The sequence below is a fragment of the Ciconia boyciana genome, chromosome 15 (genome assembly GCF_034638445.1).
Source record: "Ciconia boyciana chromosome 15, ASM3463844v1, whole genome shotgun sequence".
NCBI lineage: Eukaryota > Metazoa > Chordata > Aves > Ciconiiformes > Ciconiidae > Ciconia > Ciconia boyciana.
In genome coordinates this window covers 2,054,592-2,074,716 of record NC_132948.1, presented here as the reverse complement: position 1 = coordinate 2,074,716, position 20,125 = coordinate 2,054,592, and the positions used below count along the sequence as shown (strand labels likewise).

The window sequence follows — 20,125 nt, the reverse complement described above, 5'->3', positions numbered from 1 at the left end:
ACACACCGAATTCAGGCCATAGCTTCGCCACTCCAAGATGCCCCTTGCAACGCCAGCTCAGCAAAGTGGTTAAGCCTGTGCTCAACTCTCAGCTCCTGCCTTGAGCCCACAGACTTTGGGGGAATTTAAGGAATTTACTTTAAAACAGCATACACTTTGCTAAATCTGGGTGTAAATAAACGCAAAATAGGCAATCTAATAAGAGACAGCATAAGCACAGGCGGGGGATGGCACGATTCAGGATATATTGCAGAACATATTCTGTTTTATAACATAGATTTGAATATTTAAGGGGGTTTAAGATCTGCCAGAATAACTTTTTTTTTTTTTTTCATAGAAATATGTCAAACATGATCTCAGCCCCAGATGATTTGGTCTTGCTGTGGGCCAGAGGTGCTGGCTGACCTTGAACGGGGCACAGGGTCAGTGTCGTGGCTCCCATGGCAGGACACGTGCCAAATACTTTTGGTATCGTTTGGTGTTAAACATGTTTGTAATCATGGTATGACCCTACTCTGGCAGCCGGCTCAACACCTCTCGGGAAAACAAAGCCATTGCAGACACTCGATGGGAAGCTTTGATGGCTCAGCACCCAACTTCCCAGCCACTTGACCCTGTCACGTGAGGATCCTCCCCAGCATCTATTTATATGGTCACGTCTGAAGCGTCGAAGATGCACTTTGAGTCATCTCTGCGAAAGGAAAAGCTTTTTTAGCTCTGAAAAATGTACGTGTGCTCTGCCTCATGGCATGCACAGCCCCCTGCCATGAGCACCACAGCACTGACTCCTCCGGGCACCTTGGCTGCGGGGATGCTTTCACCACAGAGACATGGAAACCTCAGACCAACTGCAGATTATTTTTTTTTTTTTCCAAGAGGAGAGGAATCTCCAACTAGCAACTCACTCCCAACAGCAAAGCTGGACTTAAACACCGGCACTTCCAAGGGGGAAGAGGAGCTGCGGCTAGGATGAGCCCCAAGCTCACCGCTCCATGGGGAGCCCACGGGAAGCCTCGGTGCCGCCCCAGTTCAGCTCAAAGTGGGTGAGGGAGGTCTAAGAGACCTGGATTTTAAAGCCAAGAGGTGCTGTCCTGCCCAGCCTCCTTGCCTTCTTCACTCCCGCTGCCCGGAGCAGCTCGGCCAGGCTCTCGGCCGGAGCTGGACCCCCATGGGTGCCGAGCTGCCCCTGCACCATACCGTACCTTCACAATTTCTTGCGCTATCTGCCTCGTCTTGTTGACATCCAGGACAATTTTGGCATCTCTCACCACCGAGTAGAGAGTCCGTCCTTTACACAGGCTGAAAGAACAGGAAAAGGGAGAAGAAAAAAACACGGTTTATAAACCCCTGCTGAGAAACATCCCCGAATTATAAAGACAGCGGCTGTGGCAGGGAGCTATAAATAACCACAAGAGTTTTGGCTACGCCTCAAGGCAGATTGAAGATTCAGCACGGAAACTGGGGGCTCTCCCCAGTTTGGCACTGGGAGGGAGCTCACGCCGCTCCCTGATGTGTGCTGGTGCCATCACCATGGTGCTGAGCCTCGTAAGGGGTAACCTGGGCTGGCTCCCCCGCTCTTCCCCGCGTCCCAGCCACGAGCAAACCACCTGGTCCTCTTGCTTCAGACTTTTTGTGCAAAACTGGCCACGGCTTCCCGCCTCTTCCCTCGGAGCATACAATACTCACAGATGTAATATGAGTCAAAAGAGGAAAGACAAGGAGGAAAAAAAAAACCAAACCGAATGCACTGTACAATGTCCTCCAATTTTCCTTCGCGTACCAATTACAGTAAAATCTATTTACAGAGCCTTAATTACCAAAGGCAGCTGGAGGGGGGGGGGATATAAACCAATTAAAAATATATTGACATTTGAATATCATAATGGCGTACGTGGGTGGATGCTGCCTCGACTCCCGCCCACAAAAAGGGGCTTTTTTGCTTTTCTATATCCACCCACGCTCATTACATGCAACTTTAGAAAGATGAGACTGGATACCTGTGCCCGGGAAATAAAGCGCCCAACAGACATCTCGTTAAAGAGGCTTCAGCAGCCACAGACGTTAATTTGATCCTGTTCTAGTTAACAAATAAAAAGTTACAGGTTTTAATTCCTCTGCTCTCCTCCCGCTGCATCCTCACTCGGCTCCACCGCTTTCCCCCTCGCCCCTCTGCTCCAGCCCCAGGGATGCCAGCACGGACCGGTCCGGATGCGTCCCCTGGGAGACAACAGGTTTTGCCCTTTTTGGATGGAAATAACCGGCCCGAGCTGTGCCTCGTTACAAGGGCTGAGGAGCATCGCGCCGAGCAGCCCTGGGTTTGCCTGGGTACCACGTTGCTCAGACTGGGAGCAGGGACAGCTCGGACCCCCAGCTTGGGCGAGGAAGAAGAGGCACACCAAGGGCAGCGAAGCTCAGCACAGCCCTGCAGAGGGGCGAGCGGCCCAGCCCCACAGCGACTTCCCCCGCTTTGCAAATCGGGAGAAATCGGGAATGCAACGTTGCGGCAAAGCCTCGCTTTTGTTTTTTACCCCGAGGCTGGCTCAGCGCAGTACGAAGAGGCAACACCCCCAGGAGGCTGTGCCGCATTTTCCTTGGGGACATCGAAAACAGCAGCGGCAATGTCCCCAAGCCGCAGGGCAGTCACCGTTCCCCCATCACTACCGCACATCCCCTGGCCAAGGCCATCACCCGGATGCAAATAAGGTCCCTGCAAGCGATTAAAATGTGAAAAATGTGAATTAAAATGTGAAAATGAAAATGTGAAAGCAGGGGAAGCTGAGCTCTCGGCAGCTCTTTGGGGGATTAAACTGATCGGGATAGCGCTTATTTGGAATAAACCTTGCTTGCTTCTCCAGAAGCTCGCAGATACAAAGGACCCCCCTGCTCCTAAGCCAAAAGCTCCATGTCCTTCCGTGGGCAGAGAGCACCATTTTCAGGTCAAGCAGGAACAGGCCTGACCCCATATCTCACGGGTTTTGGAAAGACAACAGCATCCTTCAGAGCACTTTGTTGCAGGTTGTGTTGAAAATAGCCTTGCTGGATGCAAGCAAGGCACGGCAGGGAGTTCAGGGCATCTTCATACCCCTGCAACTGCCTCCTCGGTAATGCTTTTCCTTGCTCAGGTGTCTCGGCACGTCCCTGGGCACACCAGCTGGACTGCAAACCCAAGGCACCCGCAATTACAAACACCATCTTCCTCTAACTGAAGCAGCCGCTTCCTATCTTCTGCAGTAGTTTGGCTGCCGTCCTGGAGAAATATGAATGCGCCTGGAGATAAGGATCCAAGCACTTGAAGTGCTACTTGGGAATAAGTGATAGAGATAACCCTTGGCTTTCTGCAACTGGAATTAAAGGGTGCAAAATAATGATGGACCACCTTTCCGGTAGGAAGGGTTTTTGCACTAATTTGCTAAATAACCCTGTAGAGCTTTAAGCTCCGCGACGCAACAGGCTTTCTGCCACCTCCCATGACCTGCCCGTGCACGAAGGAGTTCCCCCAGCCCTCCCCGCTCCCCAGCAAACGCTTGTTTTCCCCAGAGAAAACCATTCCAGCAAGTTGCTTGTGGTCTGCATTAGTCATGAATCGACGTTGCAAATGCAACGAATAGATTAGTGCTGGAACGGGGCTTGATTTCAGCCCTAAAGTGAGTTAAGATCAGCTGTTTTCCTGGAAAAGCATTGTTTAGAGAAAAATCCTCACATTTCTGCCTATCTGAACTGCAGAGATAACGCCAGGATCGGAGCCTGCAGCCCTTTACTGATGAGATTCCCATCTCTCCACTTAATTTACAGAGGGACAGCGTTAAAGGAGGCAGAGGATGCACCCGGCGCAAGCGCCGGCACAAGGAGAGCAGCCGCTGCTCAGAGCAGGGGTGGTGGTACCAGCACGTGGTGAAGCGCCGCGGGCACGGGCCATGCCACCGCCGCTCCTCAGACCTTGGTAGAGCCATCGAGGCAGCCCAGGTGCCTCTCTCCTCCCCTCGATGAATAACTCCTCCGAATGAATTCAACTAGCAACCACCGCACCGGTATTTGTTAGAGTTTTCTTGCTGGATAAGGAGCTGCCAATGCAGTGATAAAGCCTGGTTGATACCTATTATGCAGCACCTGAGCCCATTCAGCCACCACCTGCAGAACCTTTTCATGGCAGAGCTCAACAATTTCGCTTCTTCTCGTTCCTCGTCTGCCGTCAATCGATCCCCATTCGGGCGGGAGCGGCAGGCACAAAGCACAGCTCCCAGGGCATGCACATCTTCTTCTGCCTTTCCATTTCAAGAGGTCTACGCTGAACCGCGGCATTGAGGTACCCAGCTGGCTGCGAGCGAGCGATGCTGCGGATCACAAGGCCAGAGACCGCCTACACTTGACACCAGGAACAAAGGCAGACGATTTGCGTCTTCAGACAGATCCCAGCTTATTCACCGCTGAAGTACGTATTCATAAACAAATACTTGTCTTCTCCTCCTAAACCTCTCCATCCCACCTGTCGGCAGAGCAAGGCGGTTGGTGACACATGCCCCGGCGCCCTGCGGTGACCAAACCCCAGCCAGAGCCGAGGGGCAGCAGGGACAGCCCAGACAGACAGCGTGGGGAGACGCAGAGGTCCGTCCCGGGGTCCCCAGCACCCCGGAGCGCACCTCAACCCAGGGCACAACCTCAGCTTGCAGCCTTCCCCCCGCCAGCCCCTTCGAAAGTCCCAGCCCCGTGGCCCCATCCCGCTGCAGATGCAACTCTCTATTCAAAATGAGTTTTTGAAGTGTTCAGCCAAGCAAGCCAAATCCCAAATTGCTTTACAAACACTCTGCATTTCACCAGCGTGGGCTGAAGACATCAGCAATGGGAGCAAAGCCAAAGCGACTTGCAGAGGAACGATTTGGGAGGGATGAGTGAGGAAGAGCTGGAGCACTGCCTCTTGAAATTTTTGCCATTCAGTGGGAAAACAGCCTCATCCACCCCCCACCATTGGAGTTTCCCCCCCGCCCGGCAATATTGACGGCCATCACCTCGCTAGGGTTGAAGACCTGAGCCTGGCTCCTGCTCAGGAGCAGGAATAAAGTCAGAGCTGACGGAGCGGCGCTTGCACGCAGGTCGCGATGCCGTTACTTACCCGTGTTTTGTGCTTTTCTTCCCTCTGCCCAACCATCCACACAAATGCCCATTAAATTAAATAGGATCATTTGAACACCCCGAAGTGATAAATGCCAGACCCCAGGAAGCTCATTACTTGCTAGTATATTGATTTATGGGGAACCAGCTCAGATACCATGGTGATAGCTGGCACCGTACACCCAGGGGAGACACAGAAGGAGAGAGTGGGAATTAATAATAAGTACTTTAATATAAAAATACCTCTGCCAGCAGGTTACATCTGTGCTCGAGGAAAGGCAGAGCGAAGGAGGGGCTGCTCGGGTGCTTCCACATTCCCCATCAGTTTACTGATTTTTCGTATTTCATGGAAAAGAAGAGATCTTTGGGGGATATTAAGAAAGATATAGCCACAGCAACCAGAGCTGCTGAGCTGGGACTTATTTGATTTCATTTGAGCAGGACTAGCCGCGGCAGGGAGGAGAGGAACGAGTACTGCACACGCCTGCACGTGCTTGAGTTACTTGGGAAGTTTTCAAGCTGTTTCCATATATTGGCTTGTTTTTCTCTTTTACCGATGTCTGGCAATTGTGCTTTTGAAACGAGACAGCCACAAGTGTGTTTCACAAAATGGAAAATGAAACAAGGCTGGAAGAGCAGCAAAGGGAGAGGTACGGGTTAATTTTTATCCCTAGGCTTTATTTTCCTCAAAATCAATAAGAAATATCGCACCCTTGATGCCCGCTCTCCCTGCTACGCCGGTGTGAGTGAAGCAGAGCAGTGGCATGATCCAGCTCAAGCTCCCCAAGCGCTCTGCATCTAAACACCAGCCCAAGGACAGCAGGGACAGCCAGCTGTGACAACCGGGGTCACACCAACATGAGCCGCAATGAGTTTGTTAGGTCTCAGTCTAAGCAGAACACTGGCACGTGTTGGACCCCCACACCTATATATATATATACTTTCTTTTCCCCTAATGAAAAGCTTGGCGGGGGGCACAGGGGTAGAAAAGCTTGGCTGGTTCCTAGGCCAGCTGTCCTTGCTGGGTGCTACCAGCACCCCAGGTCCCCCCAGCCCCGCCAAGGGATGCTCAGGACTGGTTTCACTGGGATTTACCACCCCTGAAACCTGCCGGTGAAGTGAAGCAGCTCTTCTCTGAGCCACGCATACCCAGTGCCCCGAGATTTAGCATGGAAACGTTTCAGCCCCAGGACTACAACTTTTATTTCATTTCCCTCCTCTTTACCGTGCCCGCTGGCAAGCAGGGAGCCACCTTCCCCTCCTCTCCCATTGCTTTTGACAAAAGCAACATGTGGTTTCCTTCCTCCCCGGGCACCGAGAAATACCATCCCTCCTCACTGGGCCACGACCAGGGAGGAAAGCAGCAGCCGAAAGCTTTGCGGCGGCACAGTGCCATGAAAAGCTGGACCGGGAGCCTGCAGACCTGATGCTGATTATCAGCATCCATCGGAGCCTGGTCCCTCCGGGGGCATCCCGGTACTTTTCCCAGCAAACTCCACCTCCCAAACTTTTTGGGACATGGTTTAGTAGGCATGGTGGTCCAGAAGCCCAGGTCCCCAGCCCGGAGCTCGCAGCGACCCGGCTCCCCCTTTGCATGGAGGAGCCTCTGCAGAGCAAAGTTAGCGTAGGGAAATAGAAAAGCCCTGAAGAGCCGATGCTCCCCTCGTCCTGCGCTTGCTATCTCCGCCCGATGGAAGCGCCGTCCTTTGATGGATATTACTTAGGAAGCAAAATTTTCCTCCCAGCAGCTGGCACGCGAGATAACTACAGCCAGCGCAGCCAAACCGCAAGGGCTGGAGGAGGAGGAGGAGGAGGAGGAGGAGGAGGGGGATCAGCCTGCCCAAAAAGTAGCTCCAATTCCATCGCAGCTTTGGAAAAAAACAAGTTATTTAGAAAAAGCAAACTCCATGCATTTTTATTTGAAGGAGACAGTGTCAGAGGAGACGAGCTATTCTACAGCTGCAGGGAAACGAGCTAAGAGACAGGTGAATGCCAAGCAGCCACGGGCCCCAGCAGCTTATCTAAAGCCCTGGTTGCAAACAAGTCATCCGAAAATACGTGATGCTTCAGGTGGCACTTGCTGCCTTTTGAAAGGGTCCACTCGTAATCGGCTCCGGGAGGGCTGGCTGGGTGTACGGGGATGTGCGAAGGCACTTTGACCTCTCCTTGCCTTTGAAGGAGCCTAATATATTCTCTGTGCCGTGATCCTCCTGCTATTTTGAACTTCAGGAAGGAAAAGAAATTTTAAAAAACCCCTTCTTTTGAAGAAAGGGAAGAAGCAAGTCTTTTGATCAAGACGGCTGCTTCACTAGAACCCAACACCACTTTGGAATAGTAATAATAATTATTATTAATAAAAAATTAATAATGCTGTCGCAGGAGGGATCTGTGTCCCTGGGCAGCCTCCTCTTTGGCTAGCAGGAGGATGCCAGCACATGGGTCCCCCACGACCTGCCCCAGCAAACAGCCCTCTCTGGCCCCAAAGAGGGTCCCCGGCATTGAGGATGCTCAGAAAAAATAAGGAACCGTGCTGAGATGTCACTCAATAGCGAAGGGAGGAGCTGGCACCAGCGGAAAGACGTGGTGGGACCACGTCTCAGCGGGGCACTTAATCGCAGGCTTTTCCTTAAACACCCGCTTAAATCCCTTCCTCTCTAGTAAAGTGCTTCAGCGCTGAGTCCCGCTGCGTTAAGTACTTTCCCCAAGAAGTCACAGCCAAAATAGAAATATTATGGCATTTTTGAAACACTTTTAAAATACAAAGGAGAACTTTCCCCTGGAGCATCCCTGCCAGAGGAGCGCGTTAAGGCGGTGCTAACAAACAGGGATTTGATGCTGCAACGGGCAAGAGAAGCTCAGCCAGCACCAAAGCAGCCAGCTCTTATTTCGACATCCATCGCCCTCGCAGAGGATCAAGCCACTGCCTTCCCCCATCCCTGCCATCCTCTTTGCTTGGGATATTTTGGTCTCTTGCCCAAGCCATCCCGCTCCGCAAGCTGCTAAAAGCAACGCTGTCTCCAGGCTGAAGTTATATACTTGCTTAACGTATATATTAATACACATATCGACTTTCCTGTTGTCAGTCGTTATCAAGATTTATCCAGCCTGATGGCCTCTTATTGATTGTGAAGGAGTGTATTCCCACAGGTCAATCAATTCTGATCCAGCCTGTGGCATGAAGTCAATACCTATTTATTATATGATCTACGAGCTCCATTACTTTAACTGCTGGGAAAGGGGAAACGCAGCAGAAGGTAAGAGGAGGGAAAACAACCGAGAGGCAGGGCAGGAGGTGATGCTTTGGGTCCCAAAGTGGGTATCTGAACGTGGGGAGGGTTAGGGGAGGCAGGACCTCATGGCTTCTGCTCCCAAAATACACTCAGGAGTGGGGAGAGAAGGGCCGGACCTGAAAGGCGTCTCAGAAATGCCCAGCTCCAGCCCGGCATGGAGGAAAACAATGTGGCAGCTCTGTGCCTCAGTTTCCCTCCTGTTGAGCAGGATTTAGAGCTCCTACTTAACTCTCCAGGGCAGGAAAGAAGGCTAATGGATGTATTTTGAGATCATTGGATTGCAGTGAGGAGAAAAAGCCAATTTTGGGCTTTAAAGCCCAAACAGTCAACATTGCTCCCTGGAGAGAGCAGCGGGCTGGCTGCAAGCAGCATGCACAGGCTTGTGCAGCCCGTCGTGACCCTGTGGAGCACCCACGGGGGAAAACCAAGCGGCCCCAATCCGTTTTGTCTTAAGTGCGATGACTTACACCCTTCCCCATTTACTCCCATCCTTCAAATCACGTTAAATATCCACTCGGCCCCCAGCTCCCTAAGCATTAAGATTTACAAGCCCCAAATCCTTCGCAGCTGAGCCAGGACACTGTAAATGTCAGGAGGTTTGGCACGGGGAGAGGCTTGGAAGAGCCGAGCGTTTAAAGCCGAGCGTTGTCCAGAGCTCCCCCATGCCCGCAGGGAACACGGTCTGGGAATGGGAGAGGATCCCTTGTGAGGAGCCAGGCTTGTTCCTCCCGGTGGCGGAGCCAAGCATTAGACCTTGCCAAAAGCCAGCACAGAAATAAATTATAAAACCAAAATAAACCATAACATTTAGCCCATGTAGTGCAAGAAAATTATCCTGTACGATACAGCCGTAGCGTCTTGGATATTCTTCCCATCCCTCGCTCTCACGCCTTCCCTGTTGATTCGTGGCAGGTAATGTGTTCCCTGTTCTTAAAGCCAGTTTGCTTTGCCACAGAGGAAAAAAGAGCAAACTCTCTTTTCATCTTTGGTACCTCACATGAGAAGAGGGCCTGGGTTTATGTTCGTCCTCAGCACTCAGCTCCCCCCCACTAACCACCAGCTCTAGGGAAGGGTTTGGGAGATGCTCCCTCTCCGGCAGAAACACTCCAAGTTCCTCTGCTGAAAGGCACCTTCGACAAATTAATTCTCTTTATATAGTCCTGCCATGGTCAAGCTTAATTCCTAATGTTTTTCAGTGTTCTCCTTGGTCTTCCTGGCGCATCACGGCACGGATATAAATCATGGCCACGCAACCCCGGCTGGGATCGCCAGCAGCCATCGAGTTGGCTCCCGGTTGCACCGTGTAAATCTGGAATTGCTCTGGCATTGCACCGCAACAAGAGAGGGGCCAAAACCCGGCCAGAAGCATCTCGGGGTGCAAATCCCAGGGTCTTTGCACGGGGTCCTAGTGCCACGTTTGAGCTTTTAACTAAAAACCAAGTAATCTTCTTAGAAAAGCTGCACCAAATCCCCCACGCAAGTCAGCAGGAGCTCAAAGTATGGGCAAGCTCCAGCTCAAACCTCCTCTCTCCTGCCTTTCAGACCTCCTAACCTCACTCCCTTCTTGCAAACAACATTCCCATCCAACAAGAGCCACCGGTGCCCCCCCAGAAAGCTGCACCCAGCATGCTGATCCCCCCACTTTCATTACAGACTCGATGAGACCCAGGAGCCTTGGGAAGGATCAATAAGCATTAAAATCCCCCTTTTTTTTTCCCCCCAGAAGGAACACCCAGAATCCTAAAACCTGGCAGTTTCTGCAATCCATTACCTTTGTGGGTGGCTCGAGCCATTTTAATAGCATTAGAAAACTGTTAGACTTTGTCCTTGGAAGGACCTCCTGGGTGGCTGAGGCTTTACCTCCCCTCCCCACGCTGCCGCTGACGGGGGTCGGGACCAGGAGCCCCGAGGAGCTGATGTGAGCTTAGCCAGGCCTGGCTTTGTCTCATTCAACACCGGCAAAAGCAACTTGTCATTTGCCTGTATGCAGCAAACACGGCATTTTTTCAGTCCTTTCATTTCCACGGGGCTGAGGACTTTGATGCCGTTTCGTGCTATCCATTATGCAGCACTCAAAGCGCCAAGGCTCACATTCGCTCTTGCTCAAGACTAATTAAGATGAATGTTAACTGTCCCCACTGCTCATTACCCAAGAGAAAATCTATTAGTGGCTCTGATGGAAGCGCTCTTTGGAGTCACCACCTCCCATTGCCAAAAGATGCTGAATTTCTTCCTTTCCTTTCCGACCCAGACGGCTGCGTTAAGAGACAACTCAAGAATCGTATACTCATAGAACGGTTTGGGTTGGAAGGGACCTTTACAGGTCATCAGTCCAACCCCCTGCAGCGAGCAGGGACATCTTCAACTGGATCAGGTTGCTCAGAGCCCCGTCCAACCTGACCTTGAATGTTTCCAGGGATGGGGCATCCACCACCTCTCTGGGCAACCTGGGCCAGTGCCTCACCACCCTCACTGTAAAAAATGTCTTCCTCCTCTCTAGTCTGAATCTCCCCTCTTTTAGTTTAAAACCATCACCCCTTGTCCTATCGCTACAGGCCCTGCTAAAAAGTCTGTCCCCATCTTTCTTGTCAGCCCCCTTTAAGTACTGGCAGGCTGCTATAAGGTCTCCCAGAGCCTGCTCTTCTCCAGGCTGAACAACCCCAACCCTCTCAGCCTGTCCTCGTAGGAGAGGTGCTCCAGCCCTCGGATCATTTTCGTGTCCCTCCTCTGGACCCGCTCCAACAGGTCCGTGTCCTTCTTGTGCTGAGGACCCCAGAGCTGGACGCAGCACTGCAGGGGGGTCTCACCAGAGCAGAGCAGAGGGGCAGAACCCCCTCCCTCGCCCTGCTGGCCACGCTGCTTTGGATGCAGCCCAGGATACGGTTGGCTTTCTGGGCTGCGAGTGCACATTATCAGCTCATGTCCAGCTTTTCATCCACCGGGACCCCCAAGTCCTTCTCCGCAGGGCTGTTCTCAATCCGTCATCCCCCAGGCTGTATTGACACCAGGGGTTGCCCCAGCCCAGGTGCAGGACCCTGCCCTTGGCCCTGTTGACCCTCACGAGGTTCACATGGGCCCACCTCTCCAGCTTGTCCAGGTCCCTCTGGACGGCATCCCCTCCCTCAGCCGTGTCAGCTGCACCAGTCAGCTTGGTGTCACCCGCAAATGTGCTGAGGGTGCGCTGGGTCCCACCATCTATGTCACTGATGAAGGTATTGAGCAGTACTGGCCCCCATCATCCGCCAAGACCAATGATTAATGCAGAGAAAATCAGCGCCTTAACCCAAAGCATCATGCTGTCGGCAAGCTGCTGCCTCAGTTTCCCCTCCCAGCTTTTGCCTGTGGGCCATGGTGTTTGGAGGGGGAGATTTCTTTCTGCTAATGAGACGATCCTTGAATATCACAAGCGAGCAGGAAGGAAAACGTAGGGATGTGAAAAAGTAAAAATAAACCCGTCTATAAATAACCCCCCTCCGGCAGCGCCGGGCGGGACGACGTGGTAAAGCCCCTTTCAGGGACGGGCAGCTGCTTCCAGTGTGCCGGCAGGAAAACGGAGATTTCTTTAACAGCTACAAGAAATTGCTCTTTTCTTGGTGGAAAAAACATCCTCGAGCGACCACCTCTGGGCACCCAGAAGAAAAGAGGCCTCTTCTGCACACAGCCAGTTTGGCCCCGGGGATGTGCGTGGGGAGGAGCGGGCGAGGAAATCCGAACATCCTGGATTTGTGTCTGTAATTAGCCCCATCAGGCAACTGGGACTGATTTTTCCCCCTCCGAGCAAAGCCTGGTTTAAAGTTATTCCCACAAACCCACGTGAAGAATTTGAGTCCCTTCAGAAAAAATCCTGTTTGAAGAGAGATGCTCTCCCCTGTGCAGGTCACCGGCCTCCCTCCTCCCCCAGTGCCACATCCTGCGCCATTCCCAGTATCCTCGACCATTCCCAGTATCCTCGACCATTCCCAGTCCAGCTCACGCCACTCTTCCCAGACTCATTCCCTACAACTGTGCCGTGGCAGAAGAGTCTCCAGGGCTGTCGCATCCCTTAGGAAAGACCAAGAAGCAGGGCCAGATAAAGAAACATGCATGGGATGGAGACCTCCACATGGCGAGGAGGCTTTTCTCCACAGGAGATCATCAGAGATGTCCCAAGAAGCCCCCAGAAACGTTCAACCAAGGATAGACCAGCCAAGGAGCGCAGGCACAAGGGCAGTGTGCATCCCTGGGCTGTCGTCCCAGGACACGCAAGGGATGCTTTGCCCCGAGAGCCCCAGAGCTGCCTCCTGGGGAAGCACCAGCAGAACAGAGCCCCACGGGAAGCCTCCAACGGGAATAAATTGTGCCTGGAAATGACCTCAGGGCTAAGGGATGTATGCTCATGCAGTCCTGGGCCTCCCAAAAATTCCCTGAGATTGAGCTCTGAGCCCCCTTCCAGCATCCCCCTCAGTTCTCCTGCATCCTCGTGGCCAGCCCACCACCAGCACCGGGCACCAGCCCATCGGGCCCCAGAAATCCCAACAGGAGAAAACCAAACGGGTTTCCCGTTGCAGTCGAAAAACTATCTTGATGTTGATTCAGCCTTCGAAGAATACGGATAAAAGCAGCTTGCCGGTTGTAGGCAAAGAGCAGGCAACGCTCGGAGATGTTGCGAGCAGAGGTTATATTTAGGGCAATCCAATAAAGCTGTACTTTGACCTTAAAAAAAGGGACCGGGTGCAGCTGGGAAGAAAAGCAAGGCGAGCAGCACGCTTCGCAGACCTCATATTAATGCATCAAGCTACTGCAGCGCACATATTTACTTTGTCAAACTGTCAAAAATGGCACCTTTATGGTTTTATATAAAGAGGCATTAGAATAGAAAACACTTTGTAGCTAAAAAAAAAAGAATATATTGCCCAGGTTTTGATATTGAATAGGATTGAAAAGCTGAGCAAACAGGGGCTGCAAAGGGATCGTGGAGCGGAGCGGGACAGAGAAGCTGCGTTTTCCTCTGGGTAGAGGCAGCAACGCTGCCCGGTGTCATACATGGATGGGGTCTCTGACGCATCGATCAATACGTGTGTTTGCACGCTTTTCAAAAAGCTTTTGCCCTGAAGCTAGCTAATAGATGGAGATCTGAAATGCTGCTGAATTTTCCCAGATGACTATTTTTTGGTCCAAAATAAAAAGCATATTTTTCCCAGTCCCCAGCTGGGGAGAGCCAGCCCCTGTTTGGAGTCACCCTGTCTCCGGAGGATGCAACTCTGGAGCCAAATGCAGCCCATGAACCTACCGGGGCAGGGAGCAAGCGATGGCATGAGGAGCCACAAATTTGGGTTGAAATCCTTTCCTGTTGAGCAAGAGGGGGAGCAGAGCAAAGCCCCCACCCCAGCACCCGCAGAGCTGCCCCAGCTGGGACCAGGGGCCAGGAGGTGCTGACTTCAAGGGGACTTTAGGAAGGGATGATGCAATATTTCACCGCTAATGGCCGTTGGAAGCGTTGCCATTTCAGCACAGGCTTTTTGAAATGCTGCCAGGAGGAGGCTGGAAATTCAACCTCACCTTGGGGAAACTTCTCCGAGAGAAGGTAGCCCGTGGAGGGATGCAAAGCGGCACCACATCAAGCCCCGTGGCTGAATGCATGGTCTAGAGGTGAGGGAAATAACTGAATACTCAGAAATAAATGTATTTCACATGACGACAGCTGCTCTGGGAGCAGCCGCAGCCTCCCCACCTCGAGGCCAGCGAGGATTTTGTGATTGCCCACCCATGCAAGGAATACGCCGGGATGCTCGGTGCTGCTTCAGCAGGGATGCTCGGTGCTGCGTTTCCCACCCGGCGCGTGGGTGACGGCGGGTACGCGGCAATTCCTTGAGACCGAGGCAGCTCTGGAGGTGTTTGAGACGGTTTGGGAGACCCCAAATCCCATCTTGCTTCCCAACCAGCTGCAAGAAGCCCCCTCCAGCAGCCTCATTCCCGCACTTTGCTGCAACGTCCCTGAGCATCACCAGCTGCCCAGCCAGCAGCTCTTCAAGCCCCCAGTCTCCCTCCCCTGGCCCCATCCCAAACTCACTCTTATTAGTCCCATATCCAGAGTTGGGTGTAATAGAGACAACGGCTTTGGGAAAGGAAGGAAATGCTCCAGGAGACCGTGACTTATCTTGCAAGGTTTCCCACATCCTCGGGAGCGAGGAGACCCCCGTGGTCAGGCTCCGGTCTCATGGATCACCAGCTCTCCTTGCAAGCACGCAGTTTTCCTGCCTCTGCTGCCCTTCTGGCCATTTCACAGACCATTGGACCCAACACTTGCATCCTGCTGAGCCTTCAGACACCCGAGCTGTTTTCACAGCGTCAGGTTATTCATGAAACCTGGTGTCCGCATGTGGCCAGCTGCTTTACGCAATTAGAGGCTTTTCCATGCTGTGTCAGTGCTCGAGCAGGGTCCAGACCCCGTCACCCATCCAGGCACCTGACCAGGGCACCACACAAAAAAAACCCCCCAGAACAGAAGCCGCTGATCCCACCAGGTTACATCCCTCCTGGTTAAAACAAATCATTCCTGTCCCTGGTTAAAAGAAATCATTGCTGTCTCAAGCTCCACTTCTACAGGAGATGAATCTGCCTGGACTCACTGAAATCAGTTTGCTACCTGCTTCGCAGCATAAATCACAGCAGATGGAGACCATCACTTTGCTAGGGCAGGGAGGCATGGCCAGCCTTGCCTCCCAGTAACGTTTGACTGCAGGAAGGTGTTTTGGAAAGAAAAAATTATTCCGGCTGAGCACGAGGCGTTGGAGCTTACCTGGTGATGATGGCGAGGTGGGGAGGGCTCATGCAAGCTCCCATGAAGAGCACCACGTTCTCGTGCCGGGTCTGCCGGTACGCCATCACCTCCCTCTTGAAGGCCTTCAGCTGGTCTTCGTTGTCCCGCTCGATGTCGATGAGACGGATGGCCACCTCCCCGTGCCAGCGCCCGTGAAAGACCTGCCCGAAGCGGCCCTTGCCGATGAGCTCGCCAATCTCGAGCTGCTCGAAGGGGATGTCCCACTCCTGGAGGAAGATGCTGGTCTGGCTGGCCTTGCGGGGGAAGTTGCGTGCGGAGAGGAGCGAGAGGTTCATCTCTTCAAAGTCGTCCTCGGACTCCTGCGCCTCCTCAGTGCCTTCCTCGTTCTGCGGGGGGGCAAAGGGAGGTGAGCACAATAAAACAGGGGAAAAAAACTGCGGCCAAGGAAGATAACGTGGACAAAACGCCACTAACACACCTACTGCTCGCCCAGACCCAGAGAAAGCGGGCAGATACCTTCCAAAGGCAACCAGGCGGCTGCGTTTTATGCAAGCCAGCAGAAACCCAGATTTTGCAGAGAGGCGTTTATCGCTTATTTACCCCAGGGTTAAATATAAGAGCGCGACACACCGGGGCATTTAATTCATTTGTCTGAAAGCAGCATTTCATCCTAGCCCTGCCGAGCCGTGCTCTGCCAATACCGCCTGCTCCCAACCCCACACCCCCCGGTCTGCAGCCCCCAGCCCCCCGGGACAGGTTTTCCTTTCCGTATATGCTTTCTACAGGATTTACGATGCCCATTAAAAGTTGCATCCCTGTCCTCACCCTTCACCCCTTCCCCTCCACATTTTTAATGCATCTCAGAAAAGCTCATTGAATTATAAACTTGAGGGCAGACGCAAAGCCCATCAGGGTCCCTCTTCATGGGGTGGGGACATGGATGCCTGGGCAGGATCATGCCTGGCCATTAATGCAATTATCAGCAATTTCACTGCACAGATGCTAAACTTATCTGGTTCCAGTGAAATGTGCCCCAAGATGTATATAAAATAAAGGCCCGTTAAGCAGAGGAGTGAGCCCAGCCATCTCACCTCCGAGGTGGGCTCCACTTCAATTTGAAGCAATGGGTTTCCTTCCAGGCTGTTAAAAGAATTACTGAATTACCGCCAGGTAAAAACACAGTTAGGTTGGGACCACATGCAGGTGTCAAGTCCTGCTTCCCGCAGCATCGCTCTGCACCAGGACTAAAGGGATCAGGGAGGAGAAGTACCAGGCTCGCTGCTAATTTGGGAGAGCAACCCCTTCCCACCCACCCCCTGGCTGCCTCCATCCCTGGGGATGGCCCTGGGTGCTCACACGGGAGCGGGGAGGATAGCGGGGCTGAGCAATATTAATTATTGCATTAATTAACACTGGATGCGTGAAGCCCAGAATGGATTTGGTGATGCGGGAGCACACGACCAGGTCTCCATCCCGTCGCCCAAAGCGCACGGTGCAGAGGTTGCAGCATCGCTGCGCGCCCCGGGAGGCATCGCCCCCGGCTAACCTGGGGTAGGGGACAGATTTACACCCTCGCAGCTTTTGACCATATCGAGGCAGCGCTGGGGCATGCGCTCGTGGCATTTTTAAGTGGTTCCTAAGATCAGAATTACCTTCCCAACAAACACCAGCCAAAGCAGCAAGCATGGCCGATTAGCAGACAGAAGAGAAGAAAACGGGTTTTTCAGTTATTTTTGAGAAGTGGAGGTTTCAAACACCCTTCCTGCAGTGAGAGCACCCAAATTTGTCTAGTTTCCCAGCTCCCTGGGCCAGGAACTCCTCTTTTTCTTCTCCGCTTCCACAGCACCTCCCACCACCAGGTCCATGACCAGGGTCTTGCTGCACCCAACAGTTAACAGGGAATTAGAGAAATTCCGTGGGGAAGATCAGCTGGAGCAGCCCAGGTGGTTTCGAGCACAATATAAATATATAAATTATTATGATCAATAAGATAAATAACAGCATCGCCTCCCAGAGGCAGCAAGGATCACGGGAGAGGTATGACACTCCCCAAGCCACTCGGACACGGTGGTCCTGTGCTTCCTATCCCATTCAATTGCCACTAAAGAGTTATAAATCCCAGGGGAGACGGAGGTGCGTATACAGAAGGAGCCGACCCTGACATTTGAAGCCGCAGAGCCAGCCCAGGTGGATGCAGACGGCTTCTGCCGCCCATCACGATGCACGGGCAGTTTGCAGGAGCAGTAGTCTCCTCCTGCCTGATCTTTAATCCAGGCACGAATACCTGTCTCCCGAGTATCCGACCGTACGGAGCAGAGTCTGCTGTTTAACCCAGCCAAGCCCGGGGTAACCTCAGCGGCTCCCGGGGGTTATTTTCAATGGGGTGAGCAAGAGGAGAATCACGGATTTTGCATATTGAAAGCTATTTTCCCAGAAAAGCCTGCCAGCCCTAAGCCCAACACCTTGCTTTAGGCAGGGAAGGAAAAAAAAATAAAAGGCTTTGACTTCACCACTTTGCCATTAATTTCCCGGCCGCCAGCCACCGGCGGGGACAGCGGCTCTGTCCCCATCCCTCCCATCGCCTCCCCCAGAGGCGAGATCCATCGGACCCCCCAGCAGTCACCAATGCAGTTTGGAGAGCGTGGGAGAGCCGGACGCAAACCACATCGCAGCCTGGAGCGAGACCCTATCTGTTAAACTCCTGGCTTGTAAAATCCTTCAAAAATGGCATTTATAAAAAGGACCAGCAAGCAACCCTGAACTGTAACGTGGCTGCGGGACGCTGCCAGGGCAGCACAGGCACGAGGACCTCGGTGAACACCGGATTCGGCAGAGCAGCTCGGACCCGACCTGCCGGGGACAGCTAGTCCTAACGCCAATTAGATACTGCGTTTCAACACTAATTTCCGTGCAAAGTTTATTGGACTTAAAAATATTACGGGTGGGGCTGCAAGAACCACCTCTATTAAAATTAACTCAAAGACACTGGTTTTCTGCTTATAATTTAGTAAGAGATTAATCGCTTGGGCTTTGGCACCTTGTGGGCTTTGCCTCAGACTGAAAGTCACTTTTTTCCTGAGGGTTATAAATCAATCCCCTGCCCTCTCCTTTCAACCCTTCTCCTCCCCGAGACATGAGCCAGAGCCGTGAGCTGGGTTAGGGCAGCAGGAGCACTGGGAGTTCACCCCACCCCAACCCGCCCAAAAGGCATTCCTGAGCACCCAGTCCCTCCCACAAAGCCAGGGCAGCACCCACGGGTGCCCGGAGGAGCGGGGTGTGGAGGATGCACTGCCTGGGGAGGGGAAGGTGAAGGCAGCCGGGAGAAGGGGGAGGCACTCACATGGGGTTGGAGTTGACGGGGTGGAGGACCACCTGCGGGGCTCGGGTCGGCGTCTCAGGCACCACGTCTGGGGAGAAGAGAGCGGAGTGAGAGCGGGCTGGGAGGCACGAGGACCCCCTTCCCCGCAGCCAGCGCCGGGGCATCGAGGGGAACTAAATCCCGCTGAAAACCTCTCTTCATTCCCAGCTACAATTTAGTTACACCCCTAGCTATCAGCTGGGTATAACGCAGGGCCACCCAGCCCTGCCGCATCTTAGTAGCGCACAGTCCTGCAACAATATACTGGTTTGGGGGAGAAATCCCACCCCAGCACAACCCTCCCTGCAGAAATCCAGCGTTAGGAGAGGCGGCTGTGCACCCACCCCCCTAAGGGTGAAGGGACGTGGGGGGATATCCCGCTCTCCCAGGGGGATATCTCAGCACCCCGCGTTCCAAGAGAGACTTTGGAAGAGGCTTACCTGGGAAAATGAACTGCTGTTTGTACTTGTAGTAATGGGAAGCTGGAAAAGAGAAAAGCGGGGTTAAACGCTGACCTGCAGAGCCAGAAGCTGGAGAGACCCCAACTGCGCCCAGTCCTGCACCGTGAAACACCAGCCCCAGGTCCAGTCCCTCCCACCAGCACCCCTGCATGGCCCAACCTCTCCCACCTCCATCTCTCCAGAGGATGCCGTACACGATGGCATGTAGGGTGCCCAGGCCAAAAAATTAAGACCCTCAGCCCTCTAATGATCCGGCTGGATTATAACTTAAGTTTCGCCACCATCTATACCCGTCATTAACATTTGGAGAGTGTTGATGTCATCTGCAAAGTCGCCGGTGGGATTTGGACGCCTGGTTGCCAGCAAAAGCCCATGGGGTTTGAGTCCTTGGCTCCCAAACGGCCTTCGGGAACCGCTCAGCATTGTGGAGATGCCGAGCGACGGATTTGCAGCTGCTGCCTATTTTTGCCTGCTCTGGCCCATCTAGCTGTGCATTTTTGCCATGCTTCAGAGACGTGTCCTTGCTGGGCTGGCTGCCTCCGTCCTGGTGAAAGGAGCTGGTGGCAGCCCCAGGAGCCACTGTCCAAAGCCAGCGCTGCAGAAGGGCTCTGGGTGGTGGTACCCTCCATCACCAGTGGGCAAAGCCCAAGGGCTGATTTGACTCAGGGCAGGCAGGTCATGGGTATGAAGCAAGACAGAGCTGCTGAGGCCACCAGAGGTTGGCACCAGCTCAGAAGGCACCTTCTCCTTGAGCTTCAAGATCCCAAAGACCGTCCCGCAGCTTCTCCTCTCCAGCTTCGAGACCCCGAGGACCAACGTCAGCTCTGCAGTGGGACCTGAGCACCCCTGAGCCGAGATCAAAGAGACTCGACGGTAATTCTGGCAGAAAAAGGTCACCGTGTTGCAATTTCCAAGCTCAAATCCTAATCCCCAAGATGACCATCTTGATGAGATGAACCACAGAGAACTTCCCGCGCAGGAAGATGAAAGCACAGTAAGTCCTGCTTTGTGTCAGATCAGCTCCCGTTTGCCACAGGGCCCTGCTCATCACGGGCGTTGAAGAAGGGAGCAACCCCCTCCAAGCTGCCGGGGTCTGATCCTGCCCCGCTCCATTCCTGCCGGCTGGGCAAGCGTGCCAGGGGCTCCCTGC

The 20,125-nt window shown here is 53.2% G+C and overlaps 1 protein-coding gene across 1 annotated transcript in view; it reads right to left on the bottom strand.

Moving 5' to 3' along the window:
• Nucleotides 1–20,125, bottom strand: part of KSR2 (kinase suppressor of ras 2) — an 83,719-nt gene that overhangs the window by 12,298 nt on the left and 51,296 nt on the right. The window contains exons 11-15 of the mRNA XM_072880215.1: nt 18,955–18,996; nt 18,497–18,563; nt 16,248–16,296; nt 15,175–15,542; nt 1,203–1,299 (exon numbers count right to left, since the gene is read on the bottom strand). Of these exons, the coding sequence (XP_072736316.1) occupies nt 1,203–1,299; nt 15,175–15,542; nt 16,248–16,296; nt 18,497–18,563; nt 18,955–18,996 (623 nt within the window). The remainder of the gene's footprint in view (nt 1–1,202; nt 1,300–15,174; nt 15,543–16,247; nt 16,297–18,496; nt 18,564–18,954; nt 18,997–20,125) is intronic.